The sequence below is a fragment of the Telmatherina bonti genome (assembly GCF_933228915.1).
Source record: "Telmatherina bonti genome assembly, chromosome: 6".
In the NCBI taxonomy this organism is placed as follows: domain Eukaryota; kingdom Metazoa; phylum Chordata; class Actinopteri; order Atheriniformes; family Telmatherinidae; genus Telmatherina; species Telmatherina bonti.
In genome coordinates, this window is record NC_136624.1 from 30,844,914 (window position 1) to 30,858,929 (window position 14,016).

General features: G+C 37.7%; 2 protein-coding genes across 2 annotated transcripts; both read right to left on the bottom strand.

Moving 5' to 3' along the window:
- Nucleotides 1-160: 160 nt before the first annotated feature.
- Nucleotides 161-7,383, bottom strand: mfap2 (microfibril associated protein 2). The gene is made up of 9 exons (XM_079242669.1): nucleotides 7,298-7,383; nucleotides 5,679-5,740; nucleotides 4,277-4,324; nucleotides 3,900-3,926; nucleotides 3,735-3,800; nucleotides 3,569-3,610; nucleotides 3,407-3,494; nucleotides 2,248-2,321; nucleotides 161-950 (listed from the first exon to the last, which is right to left on the bottom strand). Exons 2-9 carry the CDS (start codon nucleotides 5,707-5,709, stop codon nucleotides 847-849), a joined length of 480 nt encoding a protein of 159 aa, XP_079098795.1. The 5' UTR covers nucleotides 5,710-5,740; nucleotides 7,298-7,383; the 3' UTR covers nucleotides 161-846.
- A 1,517-nt stretch (nucleotides 7,384-8,900) lies between these two features.
- Nucleotides 8,901-13,401, bottom strand: sdhb (succinate dehydrogenase complex, subunit B, iron sulfur (Ip)). Its single transcript, XM_079242915.1, has 8 exons — nucleotides 13,273-13,401; nucleotides 12,383-12,516; nucleotides 11,765-11,850; nucleotides 11,483-11,619; nucleotides 11,140-11,256; nucleotides 10,947-11,048; nucleotides 10,223-10,345; nucleotides 8,901-9,464 (listed from the first exon to the last, which is right to left on the bottom strand). The coding sequence occupies exons 1-8, from the start codon at nucleotides 13,339-13,341 to the stop codon at nucleotides 9,384-9,386; spliced, it is 849 nt and encodes a 282-aa protein (XP_079099041.1). The 5' UTR covers nucleotides 13,342-13,401; the 3' UTR covers nucleotides 8,901-9,383.
- Between the last annotated feature and the right edge of the window lie 615 nt (nucleotides 13,402-14,016).

Genomic DNA, 14,016 nt, shown 5'->3' on the forward strand with positions numbered 1-14,016 from the left:
CTTACATAAAGTGTTTTGTATTAGATGTATATACTTTTATTTTGCTATGTGAACACTGACACATGATAATTCATTGCAGACATGTCACTTTAAGTGGACACTACACATGGACGTCATGTGTGTTGGAGAATAAAATCATTGTGTACACCACAGCCTTGTGTTTATGAATTTATGTCACAGGATTTCAATGAAGCAATCAACGACGTTTGCCGCAATAACACATGAACAGTTGTAGTAAAAAATGTTTTTCTTCCTCAGTTTTTATGATGGCATTTTTACAAAGCAGTAGTACGCAGGCAGCTCATGAGATGCCTTTACACAGCTGTAGTCGCCACTGCTCTGCAGCAGTAGTGCAAAAACAGGTCAGTCACCACCTGCTTCTTCTCATATGAACTTTAAAAGACACTTGATGACTGGATGGTTATTATTTTGTCTGTCAGTGCACTGTTGCCACCTTAGATGGTTTGATCATCATGGCAAATACTGCTTTTCAACCAAAGTACAGTAACATAAACACAAAGAATGGGATTATTATGGTACAATATGCTAAAAAAAAAAGACAAAAATGGGGTTTCTGTGGTTCTATGTGCACCTCTAAACATTTTTATAGCACCAGTAACTTATGCAATCATCAGTATTATTTATATTTATCCATACACACATGATCTACTGGGCAGACATACAACTTAACAGACAAAAAATCACAAGAACATTTTCAAAGTGCTTTTCGCACAAGAGTAATGAGTCATACAGGAAAGCCAGGAGGCAAAGTGAGAAGAAATGGGAGGGAAGGAGGAAGGTGTGGTAGGGGAGTGGCAGTATCCGGGCAGGTGGTGGTCCTGATCATCAGCAGCCACCGCAGCTCTTTCCGCAGCTTCCTCCTACTGATGCGCACTGGCCGTTCAGCGCCAGTACGCCACAGCGAGAGAACTGATCCCGACACAGATCCGCTAAACACACAGACAACCCAGCACTGATTTACTGATGTTTAATTTCAGTGTCCTGTTTTAAAATACTATTTTAATGAGCTGTTATTCAAGGCAAAACTGTTTTATTTTTGTTGTTGTTTTTTTAAATAAAAAAATTGCAATTTTTTAACACAAATTCGCAGATATTGATGAGTTAGTCACCTAATATAAGAAGTATATCAAAATTGAATTTAATCTATTCTACCAGTCAAAGGTTTGGACACATTTTCCCATTAGATTTAACTGGAAAGTGTATCCAAACTTTTGACTGTTACTGTATAAGATTATGTAACCTGAAGGAAGCAATGTTTTGCATGCAGCGCATCCTCACAAGCTGGGTACCTTATAATGGAAACGCCTGTGAAATCTTATGTAATTGGAGTAAATTCTTATTTAATTAAAACAACATCAATATTTCAAAAGGTTAAAGGTGATTATTCTACCTCATTTTTCATACTGAAGTGCTAGTGGGTGGTGTTGCTGTACTGGAGTGAGTGTGTGTGTATGTGTAGGAATTATTATTGTTCTCAACATTTTATCTTCCCAAATGAAATATTTTCCACTAATGAAGCATCTGTGTGAAAAGTTACGGCAAATCTAAGTGGAATAACCAAGAGATTTTTTTCCTTGATGAAAATCTTGCAGTAGTGTGTTTACATGCATACTTTATCTCAGCTTTGAGTCTCATCCTGGGTTTTTATTCATACCTGCGATACAGAGGTGCAATGGAGCATGACGTATGGCATCCATGTCTTTGTGTGTGGATGCTCATGAAACAGGTTTTTTGAAAGCACAAGATGAAAATTCAGGTTTCTTATTAATCTTTTTTAAGCTATTTCTTTATAATACAATAATAATAATATGTAATTCTATCTAGTTTTAAGGAAGTTATAGTAGTATAATTCCTTTTTATTTAAAGATTTACTGCGATGGACTGGCGACCTGTCCAGGGTGTGCCCCGCCTTTCGCCCAAAGACTGCTGGGTGGGCTCCAGATTCCCCGCGACCCTTCATCAGACTAAGCAGTTTGAATAATGAATGAATGAATTAATTAAAGATTTAATCTTACTTTTTATGCCTTTATGGTATAAAAACTTTGTAACTTGTCCTGCTTGATAAATAAAATGGTTGTTACTGTTCATGGTGCATTCAGGGATGTTGGAATTTGTATTGCTCAGCTAGATTTACTCAGGGATTAATCAGGATGTTCAGCCTAAGGACTGAATATATTTGACAAGCCTATTGTCGATGCAAACACACATAGCGTTCATTAAACCCACCTCGGAGAAGCTCTTCATGTGCACACACAGTCCGCATACAGATCTCCTTGTTGATAACGTACACCCGTCTCAAACTTAGTGAAAGCACATAAAATCTCACATGAAGCAGAAATAAGGAAGGATAGCGGTGTTACTGACAGCAGGCACAATCATCCGTTATCAGTAACATCTATAAAAACGTCATGTACTAATCTGTTGCTTTTCAGAAATGTGTGTTTGAAGCACTGATAAATAACTTATGTTCATGCAGCCAAAAAAATCTGATTCTGTGTTTCTTCTTTTGTTAAAACAATTCTGCATCACATTCTCTTCTGCATGTCATTTTCTTCACCAAATATGCTGTAATTGACAGCAGGAAATCGTCCCCAACATTGTGCTGCATAGTTTTCACCAACATCTGCGAAGAATTTGTTGACAATCCACGCAGTCCTTTTTAAGTCTACAAAACAGCAAAGCAGAAGCTTGTTCTCTGTACATCTTGTTTGCATTTTCCTAAATATCACTGTGATGTCTTAGAAACCAAAAAGCCTCATTCTTAATGTAGGATTAACAGGATGCGGCAAAGAACCAGAAATTATACAAAATTAATAAGGAAAGCTCAAAAACTCAAAATAAGACTTAGTTTGAGTACTTTTACGTTTGAATAATGTAATGCAAACTTGGTGAAAAGATGTGATGCATCATTTCTGCTTTCTCGAGCAGTAACAGCATTTCTGGGGAGACTCATCAATGATATGTTGTGTATTTGTTTGTTAGGATAACTGATATAAATGCATTAATGACTGTTTTCCTTTAGGGGTGATTTGCTCATTGAAAAGTGGCTTTATGCTTTAACCCTATAAACCCAAACATATCATATTTGATACATACAGTTTCTGAGACATTTTGCATCACTTTACTATAGAAGCTTTACTCTAAAACCCTGTTTTAAACTATATAATACTGGTCTCCTGTCCCCTGATGGACACCAGAAAGCAGAAGATTACACTACAACAATTTGACCTTTCACATTGTAAGAAATGGTGAAAATACCAAAAAAGATTTTTTTTTTTCCCCAGATTTTGTTTAAGGGTCAAATAAAGACTTCAGATAAAAAAAAAAAAAAGGACTATTCTGGCAAGTGGTTCGAAGGTTGGGCTTTGAAGGGTTAATACTGTACCTGTAGAAACAGAGGCTGTTGAGACACTGTTTACATGGCTTGTGGACTGAGTAGAGTCTGGTGCAGGGGTACTGCTCCTCTCTGCAGTCTGTGAATCAATCAAACAACATTATTTCTCTCCTCATACATCAAGATCCTATTCGTCCAGTCAAGCTTGCTTACCGAGGGGGCCAGGCTCTGTGGGCTCTGTCTCGAAATTGGATTCTGACGTGCAAACAAACAACAGATTTACACAGGAGACTCATGAAACTTTCAGCAATTTGTCTAATTATGGAAGTATTGTCAATAAATATGTGGCACTGACTGGAAAAGAGATAATCTGATTTACCTGGTTTTTCTGGGCGGACTAAGGGGTCAATTTGAACCTGCTGCTGGTACGTTCCATCTCTACCCTCTAACCAAGAGAAGAGGAACTTTTTTATCTCATGCTGACTTTTAAACACTTAATTCGTTTAATTTAAACATTAAAGCAAGGCGCACATGAATGCTTTACCTGGAAAATAATCCACTCCATAGTCCTCTGTGAAGCAGGAGCAAAAGATCAAGAGTTAAGAGTCAAAACATATGCAAGAAACACAGCCGCATGTACATTATACCACCTGCACGCTGCTGAGAAGCAAACAGGCCTGGGTGGCTGTAATCCATGACTTCATGCACAAGATGCTTACATGTAATAGGATGCAGAGCGGTCAGAGGAGTATTTTCACTGTTAAAGAGTTGCCTTTTTTGTGGTTAACAACAATGGCAGGGAGAAAGAACTCCTTGAGGCCAGATGACACATCGTAGAACAGAAAGGGATCAGGAACAGATGTGCACAGCTCAATGCTGAGCCGGAACAATGCAGGCCAAATTTACTCTCAGTGAACTCACCCAGGAAGCGAAATGGCTCCTGATACTGGTCCTGGGCAAGCAGCAGAACTGTTGACATTTCAGACAAATACAGGCAACCAGAAAGAAGAGGGGCAGGGGTTGGGAGGGAGTAATTGTGAGTACTTGTGTTTTGTAGGGTTTAATTAAAAGACAACCTATAAAGTACTCTCTCATTATGTTTTAAAATCTTAACTTTGATTCTTTTTTTTCTTTTACAGCGTACTCTTTATGTATGATGAAATGGGAAAAGCACATATGAAATTATGTACGTACAGAAAGAAAATTTCCTTTTAAATGATTAACTAGGTTAACTTTTTACAGGTCAGTGATATGATCTGGTGTAAAAACGCCATCCTAGAAAAGCAGAGAGGTTCACCACTTTGTTCAACACCACAAGGGCATTCTTTCATAGGCTAAAATACCAATAGTTGGTGGATTTAGTCATTTCTAGTTTGTAATATGACTAAGCAACTCAGAGAATGAAACCTCAGTGTAAATAACTCATGCTTTAATTAGGACAACAGGCAGGAAAAATGTTGGAAAATATATATATTGCACCAAAGATTAAAGAACACCTCTGTAAAGCAGTCAGTAAACACACTTTATCACAAAATAATGAATAAAAGTCTTTAAAAATTATATAAACCAGATTCTCCAATTTGGAGCATGTTTAAAAGATCAGTGGGATGTATTTATTATATATATATGTATATATATATATGTATGTATATATATATACTTTTTCATGCTCATTTCTGCAAGACAATGTCAAACAACATCAGCATTGCAGGCCTGAAAAAAAAAAAAACAAAGCAAACAAACAAACAAAGAAACCCTTAAAAGATTTTATGGCAAAAAAAACAAGAATGAGGAAAACAAAAGCTGTTGATGTGCTTTGCTTCCCAACACTTGAAATACTAGAAATGTGCTGCAGGCATCAAATATAAAATGAACCTTAATGCTATAAAAAAAAAGTCTCAGTTTCTATCTTTTTTATGTTTTTGCTGATAATTGAACTGTCTTTGCAGTCATGTGTCCCTGGCTGCAGGGAGACCATCTCATCAGCTCTTCTACTGCCTACCATGGGATCCTCAGAGACCTGACAGCCACCCAGGAAGTTAAGGTGGCAAACAGCTGGTCTACAACCCCCCCATCAAAATCACTATGTGGGATTTTTCACACTTGATTCTGTTTGTAAGTAACTATGATTATCATTTAAAAACTGAGCTCATAGTTGTAAATTCTTTTTTTTTTTATGTGCAGACAGAAGAGCGATGCCGCTAATAGTTTCTAATTCCAGCCTTGATTGATGCACATGAAGCAACACACCTTCACTGTTACAGAAGAAAAGAAGACTTGAAACCTGTTCTTTTGGGGTTTCAGGTGAATATGACGCAGTTACCTGGCATGCAGATTAGGAGGAGGACTCTCATAGTCACTCAGGGAGGTAGACTTACTTCAGTACTGTGGAGAAGATGAGAAACAAAGCAGCATGAAAGGAAGAAAGCTTTTAGTGCTGGGTGTTCTTTTAGTTTCCTGAAATCTCTCCTCCTCTCTTTCCCTCCTGCCCTCTCTCACCTTTCAACCCCCCCACTTCTCCCCCCGTCTGTGCCCTCCTTCACCCATCATCTTCCCTCCCCTGGCCTCAAACAGTTACGGCGAGCATGAGGGGGGGCGGGGGGGACCTCTGACAGCAAGAATGTGGCACAGCCGTCTTCTGAAGAACAATCTCTCTGTTTTCCTACTTTTTCCTCGTTGCAGCAGACGTCGTCGAGGCTGCATTCCAGGAAAAGAAACAGAAGACTCCCGAGCCCTCCCCTCTCTCCTTCCCTCCCTCCCTCTGTTAGTCTCTACATCCTTCATTTCCCTTCTGTCGCCCTGACTGGTCATTTCCTCCAACCCTCCCCCCTCCTTGTCCTTTCTCCCCATTTTCTTTTTTCTTTACCCCAACAAAATAGAAAGCTTCTCAGCTCAGCTAAAACTCACATGTGGACACAAATTGCAGAAACATTCCTAGAAAACGGCACAGACACAGAATCCTGTATCCTTAATTGACAATGAAATGCAGGAAGTCCCTGCCTCACAAACATTAAACTCAGTCACCTTGACTTCTTCTATTACCAAACTTCTTTGTGGAAAGAATGAATTCTCCTCCTCTGCAGCACTAAATGTCAGACAGACAACTCTCAGCTGTGATTACGAGTCTTTTACACATCATAGTGTGTGTGTGAGAGACTGTGTGCAGGCTGCAGTCTGACTGAAACACTGCATAAGTCATGCATGTGTATCAGTAAATCTGAGGGTTTGCGTGGGACGTACACGCACACACACACACTACAATACACACACACACACAATCACACAATTCTTATTGTGCATCACGATGGCTATCGGAAACCATATGTTTTAACAGCACACATCTGGGAACGATTAATCCCCCCCTCTCTCAACTGAGTGCTTTCCTTTCCAGTTAGATCCCCCACCCCACCACTACCACCAGCGCACACACACACACACACACACACACACACACACAACTCTGAGGACAGCAACAAGAGATGCTCTGCTCATCAATTTATCTTTCTAGAATTAGAAAGGAAGCATAATAACTTTCATAGAAAAAAAAGAATTTAAAAAAAATTCTGACCCTCTATGTGACCTGAAAGAATCAGATTTTTTTTCTGTTTAATTTTCTCTTCATCACCATCTCTGCAGGATGTTCTTTATAGTCCCTCCTCCTTCTTTTCTCTGGTGAAAACACTGCACCACATGTCAACTTTCAACAGCCATTACCATAAAATAAAAGCTGAATACTCCTCCTTTACATCTTGTATCTGACGCACACTGAAAGGTGCATCCAACCTGCCGACACTTTACTCATGTCTACTGTTTTCTCTATATTTCAGAACTTAAACAATAAATTGTTAACTATTTAATTTTGTGGATGCAAAGTTGTAAGAACAAATGTGAAGATGCAAAAACCAACCAATTCTTTTTTTCTTTCTTACCCGGCAATCTTACCTTAACTTTGATTCAATTAGCTCCGACCTCCGCCAGCTCTGATGCGTCCTGTGAGTGCAGGAGGATCCTGCAGCGCCACATTGTACCACCCCGCATCTGCAGTCTCCTCCCCCCGTTCACCCCCACCTCCCACACCTCCCCCCGGCATCCTCCAGCCCCGGTCCCCATTTCTACCCGCAACTGGATCACGGTTGTGGTACTGGGGACATACTGGGTGCGCTGGTAGATTATTTGTGAATGATAACTGAATGATTTCATGCGGAATAAACTTAGAGAAAAGCATAAAGAAACTTAAAAGTTTCACTTTACTTTCCTTCTTAAGAGCCATATTGCTGTGCCAACAAGTTTAGAAAATGTTTCAGGTCACATGTTCTCTGTTTACCATTTTCATGTCTTACCTTGATATATTTGGTCAGATAACTGAAACATGTATTGTCTGCTGTTTACGCAAAATATAAAATAACCTGTCAGCTCCACATTAAAATGTTGGGCAGAACTATTTTTTACTCCTTGACAAACAATTACTACAGTTTGACCAGTCCTTTATGAGCAACCCACTGTCATGTAAGTTAGTTATAGCTAAGTTAGTATGTAAGATTTTCAATATTTAAAAAAAAAAAAAAAAAAAAAATTACTAAAAAACTACAATCATAATTAGATTTTTTTTTTTTAAACATGTAGGTTCCAGTCTGTCCATATTTGATGTGTTATTAAATTACAAGTTTAATTAATGACAAAGACCCTTCTTAAATGTTTGCCTGCAAGTAAAAAAAAAAAAAGTGTTTTTTGTCATTAATTAAACTTGTAATTTAATAACACATCAAATATGGACAGACTGGAACCTACATGTTCAAAAAACTTTCTAATTATGATTGTAGTTATTTTATTAGTTAATTTATTCTGAAAATCTTACATACTCTCATACCTTTAAATCTGTCCAAATGCTCAGGAAAGATTTAAGCCAAATGTCCAAATGTTTTGTTGAGATATTTTATATATATATATATATATATATATATATAAACACATATATATATATATATATATATATATATATATATATATATATATATATATATATATATATATATATATATATATATATTGATGCAGTGGTTTATATCTGAATGACTGGAAGACACCTGAAAAGAAACACCAGACAAGCAACAGGACAAGTTCACGAGCAGAAACTTTCTTTTGGTTAATTAATTCTATCTTTTGTTAATGTGTAAAACACCAAGTACAGCTACACCAATATCCAGTCTTAGTGTGACCTGACACATGACCTATCAGTAAAGCATTAAACAGAATTATTGCAATATGCCTCTCTTCTTTTTTTTTTCCACCCAATAATTAAACTTTTCTACCAAGAATTTTTTTTTATAACATCTTTTGTCATAAATAAATTCTTGTCTTTATATTGTCAGGATTATTAGTGTTTCTTGTTGATACAATTATTTCTCTAAGAAAAGTAATTAGCTTTTTGCACAACTTTAGTAGTGCACAGTAACGACATCTGAAGGACACTTACTAATAAGGCGTGACAGTTTAATAGCAGGGTGCCAAAAGTGGAATCAACGGCAAATAAATGGAAACAGCTGCACACATTTTAGCCATTTATTTTATGTTCAAGCAAATGTGGATGTTGGTAAAGTTGGGTCTGAAAGAACGAGTACAGTTAAAGTCTATGAGCCATTTGCTAAACTGAAAGGCAACAAACCATAAACTGTGTTTACATACAAGAAAAAAATATCTTCTTTTTTTTTTTTTTAAACTCTAATCTGAAGCAAAATGTCTTCCAGGTACGTTAACATCCACACAGCAGGCCTGCAGATAAATACATCTGTTGTGGTACAGGTAAGACTCAGACACACACTCCTGCATTCATACTGTAATTGTGCGTTTGTGTAACACCAAGTCCTCCAGAAACACACACACACACACATTCCTAACACAGTCCTGTCAGAAGTGTGTGATGCTGGTGGTGGAGATGACTGGTGCTCCGGCCGATTAGACCTCAAAAAGCATTTTTCAAAAATCAATATAAAACTCCACGATGGAGTTACTGAAGAAGACAACGATCGTGTCAGACAGCTGCTGCCTTCTTCTCCTTGTATGTCGCCATCATCTTCTTTATTTCAGCGATTGCTTTTCCTGGGTTCAAGCCCTGGGAAGAACAACAGAGAGAATATGTTCCGGTATTCATTGATTCTTGTTTAGATGGCTGTGTGCAGATCAAAAGACCACTCCAAGCAAGGGATGTAACGTTTAACTTCCTTTACTGAGGACGACAACCTTTACAGTCTGCAGAACAATCATGGACTGTTGCATGCTCTAGCGCCAGTGCAGACTGACGTCATGTCTACACCAGAGCCAGCGAGCGATCAATCCCCAAAACAAAAACGCTCTCTCCAGAACACACCACCAGCTACGACGTTCCACTTACCAGGAAAAGGTATATCAATAAACCAGCGGTTTTCATTTACTATGTGAGCACAATTTCCCAACCAACTAACCAATCAGCATGAAAACATAAACATACAGTTGCTACATCTTATATGATTCCTCTCCTCAGTCATAAATGGGTTGGATTTAACATCCTATATATCCTATAGACTCCCTTCATGCAGCTACCAAAAAGCTGTGGAATCCCCATGCACCAATTCTTTTCTTTATAAATAACAAAAACGTTTAACAGAGCAAGGACTTCAACACACAAGAAAATTGAAAACAGTTGTGTGAGTCAAAGTGAAGTTATAACATCAGAGTTAACGCGTGAATTGTGAGTATTTTTTTGCACCTCGTATTAATATACCTCTGTATAAGTCAGTGTTCTTTCTACTATTATATTCAGGGGCGCTCCTGATATGAGGGACTCTTATCAAAAGACACGACGGAGACAAAAAGAGGGTTCGGACAGGTTACCTTGGGGCAGGTTTTGGTGCAGTTCATGATGGTGTGGCAGCGGTATAAGGAGAAAGGATCCTGCAGCTTGGACAGACGTTCTTCTGTGAACTCATCTCGGGAGTCAATCATCCAGCGATATGCCTGAAATGCAACAACAAAAGGGTCACAATATTCTTGGACAAAAGCACTTTTGCATTGACTATGAGGAAAATAAACAACATTAAATTAAACTCTGATCTAAAAAAAAAACCCATTAAAATATTATTAAAATACTATTTTTCAAAAGTACAGGTGTCTATAAAAATCATACTTATAAGGGTTTGGTGATAAAAATATCATAAATACAAATTAATGTGTAATAGTGTAAATAAATTGATAATGTGGATAGAGGTGTACTAGAAGATTTGTATTATAGATAATCAAATATATAGGTAGATATCCAATTATAAGTAAGCATATTTTTGTGAATAAATAGTTCATATGATACGATGTAACATGAATGTACATGACATGCATGCATTTACTGTATAAAAATGGATGTAAAGAGATCATTTTGAAGATGAAAATAGCTTGTATTCCAGGATTGAACTGAAGTGTTGATGTGCTGTGTAACTTTTTACAAGTTTTTGTTTTGATGTGATAATTGTGCCGGACCCCAGGAAGCTTGCTACAGCTAATGGGGATCCTAAACATACTAAACTAAACTAAACAATGTTTCATGTTGTTGGAGTCAAACACATACCTGCATCAGCACAGCTGGCCCAAGGTATTTATCACCGTTCCACCAGTAGCTTGGGCAGCTCGTACTACAACAGGCGCATAGAATACATTCATACAACCCGTCCTACACAGGAAAAAGTAAGAGAGGATGTTAACAATCATACAACAGGAACTCCTGGCTGTCTGTGTTTATGAATCTTACGACAATGGTGTACCAGTTTTTGTCTGTCCTCTACAGACTGCAGATATTGGTTCTTCCCTTCTTGTGACTCATCCCTCTTCTTCAGGTACGGTTCGATAGACTTGTACTGGGCATAGAAGTTACTCATGTCCTGCAGGCACAATACTTATAGTCAAACACTCACTAGCAAACACATGTCTGGTTGAATATTTACTTTTATTCTCAGCAGCCACAGAATTATTGCCAATCTATTCCAAATGCATCAATACCAAAACAGAAAAAGCAATACAAAAACAAGCAATGACTGCTGAAGCTTTGTTTGTTAAGCCCTAAAACACACCCACATCTGTAGCTGTTAATGAAGACGTTTTACTCACAGGCACCAAATCCTTGACCACATACATATGTGGCAGTGGGTAAATCTTTGTTGGCTTGCTAAGGTTGGTGTCAATCTTGTTGAGACAAGCAAGTGTGTTTCCACCATTTATGTTCATTGCACAGGATCCACAAATACCTGATTTATGCAGAACAGAAGCAGCTTTTACTATAACATATGAGAGAATCTGAAGACAAAAAAAGAGCATGCAGTTGAGGTTTAAACAGTTTCCTGCTTCGTAACAGCATCCTATATTTCATTAATAAACTCATATGATGCTGACCTTCTCTACATGAACGGCGGAAAGTCAGAGTGGAGTCCATCTCATTTTTAATTTTGATGAGGGCATCAAGAACCATAGGGCCACAACTGCATAAAGGAAAAAAGGAGAGAAAAGGTTTACTTTGATCAGATACTTAATCAACAGCTGAAAAGCTTTTTTTTTTTTTAACATTCTGGACCATATTGGTTGCTGTAACATGTCAGCAGAAGTAACCTGTGTGACTGTAAAAGATGATTAGTGAACAGATAAGGAAAAAGTCCTGGAAATGCGCCAGGCTGTCAGGGCCACGTGTGCTAAATCCAACCTAGGACATACGCTGATGAGTATACTGTACATGTTGACAAGCAGGCTTGGATTTGGAGTTGTTTAAATTAACTTTTACCCAATAAAGGTCTCAAAATTCAGAAAAAATTAACTGTATGTCCACATTTGTGATTCAGGAACTACTTTAATGTGCCCTTTTTAAAATGAGAATTATGGATTGATCCTTTTAGCTTTGAACTTGAATATTTCATGTTGTGCATAATCACAAGCTTACTCAGACAAAAGATATATTGTTATAAAGGACCATGCAGCTCCGAATTTCCTTGGAGCAGCAGAAAAAGCTTTGGCACTTACGTGTTGAGGTCGATCTCGTAGGTCTGCATGCGAGGTTTGTCTCCAGGAGTGTCTGGGTCCCATCTGTACACCTGGAACTTCTTCACTCTGGGCTGAACTGCTGGAGCTGCTGCTGTCTGGGCATACCGCACTGCCTAGCATCAGAGACAAGGGGTAAAAACAACAATTACTTAGATATCCACAGTCCAGTTTATTTACAGCATTTAATATATTTATATGCAGAAATGATTTAATCACAGCATCAGCTTTTAACACTTTCAGTTCTTCCTTTAAAACTTCACCAGAAGGAAGTACTAGCTCATTTGAATAAGTTATTATTTTCCAACTAAATAGAAATAGATTTAGTGAACTACAAAACTAAATATATAAGAAGCTGGAAAAACAGCTAAGTTTACAGATTTTTTAAATGATTAAACAAATCTCCAATGCACAGCAAAAACATCTTAGCTATAATCAGCTATAATCAGATGTCAGATCTTTACACAGAGCAACCCTAAATATGTTTAATGTTTGTCATTTCTGACTGAATGTCACTATTAGACTGATATTATGTAATAGATTAGCTAACAATGTTTACAACTCTATCGCCCGTTTGTTACCACAATTTCATTTGACACAGACTTGAGGGGCCTATAATCGTGCTAAACACATATGAAGCGATAAATTAAATGTCTATTTATGCTAAACTTGTGATTTAAATGAGACTAAACATCAGCTCATTGACGCTATAGATCTCAGTTACTAGCTAAACTGCACTACGTAACCTGAACTCCAGAGTATAGACGGACCCTCAGCTGATAGAAACCAATCTTGTGACGTTTCTATTGATACAGTTATTGGGGGGAAAGGAAAACAGCACATGTTGTGTTAACTTATAAATATTAACATACCACAAATCCTGCGGAAGAGCGGAATGCCAAAACACACCGGCTCAAGGACGTAAAACCGGCAACCGACATTTTTATAGTCCGAGTATCTCTTCTCTGACCTCTACCGCCTGCGATCCCAGCATTCACCGCTGTGACTACGTCACTTTCTGCGGTAGGAGCGTCTGTTTTAGTTACCTCTATGTCCCGGATGCACTGTCCTTTTAGTGATTACACGCAGGGACGCCGCCAGGAATTTTGGGCCCTATGAAAGACAATGGCATAGACCCCACCACTGGATTGCAAATTTTAGATTTTTGCTTTTTCTTCAATTGCTTCAAGCAGCTGATTTAAAAAAAGCTTTTCATGGGAATAACAAAGACCTAGGGCTGTGTTTAACCCTTTATGAGGCAAGTGACTATATTTGATCACTATGTCTTCTTTCATATTCAGCGTGAAACTTTTTTTTTTCTTAATGTAACAACAGAATTGAGGTCTTGGTTCATACCAGAGGACAATTTTAGGTTAATATATCTAATCTGAAGGTATTTCATTGAGTGCCCTACTAAAAAGGTAAATCAAAGTGCATACATCTAACTAGGTTATTTTGATATAAATGGTTTATCAGTTTGTATTACTGCTATATTTTATTAAAACCTTTGAAAAAATCATTTATTATTTATAATGAAGGTTTAATAATTTTCTTAAATAGTTAGTACATCTTTTTGGGCCCCTATCAAGTCGTGGGGTCCTTAGACTCTTCCTAAC

Coding starts and splice junctions, on each gene's coding strand:
- sdhb (XM_079242915.1), bottom strand. CDS start 13,341: ATGTCGGTTGCCGGTTTTACGTCCTTGAGCCGGTGTGTTTTGGCATTC. Junction 11,257..11,482: donor TGGTCAAGGATTTGGTGCCT/GTGAGTAAAACG, acceptor TTGTGCCTGCAG/GACATGAGTAACTTCTATGC. Junction 9,465..10,222: donor GCACCAAAACCTGCCCCAAG/GTAACCTGTCCG, acceptor TGTTCTTCCCAG/GGCTTGAACCCAGGAAAAGC.
- mfap2 (XM_079242669.1), bottom strand. CDS start 5,709: ATGAGAGTCCTCCTCCTAATCTGCATGCCAG. Junction 3,927..4,276: donor GGAGCCATTTCGCTTCCTGG/GTGAGTTCACTG, acceptor CCTGCTTCACAG/AGGACTATGGAGTGGATTAT. Junction 3,801..3,899: donor TGGAGTGGATTATTTTCCAG/GTAAAGCATTCA, acceptor TCTCTTGGTTAG/AGGGTAGAGATGGAACGTAC.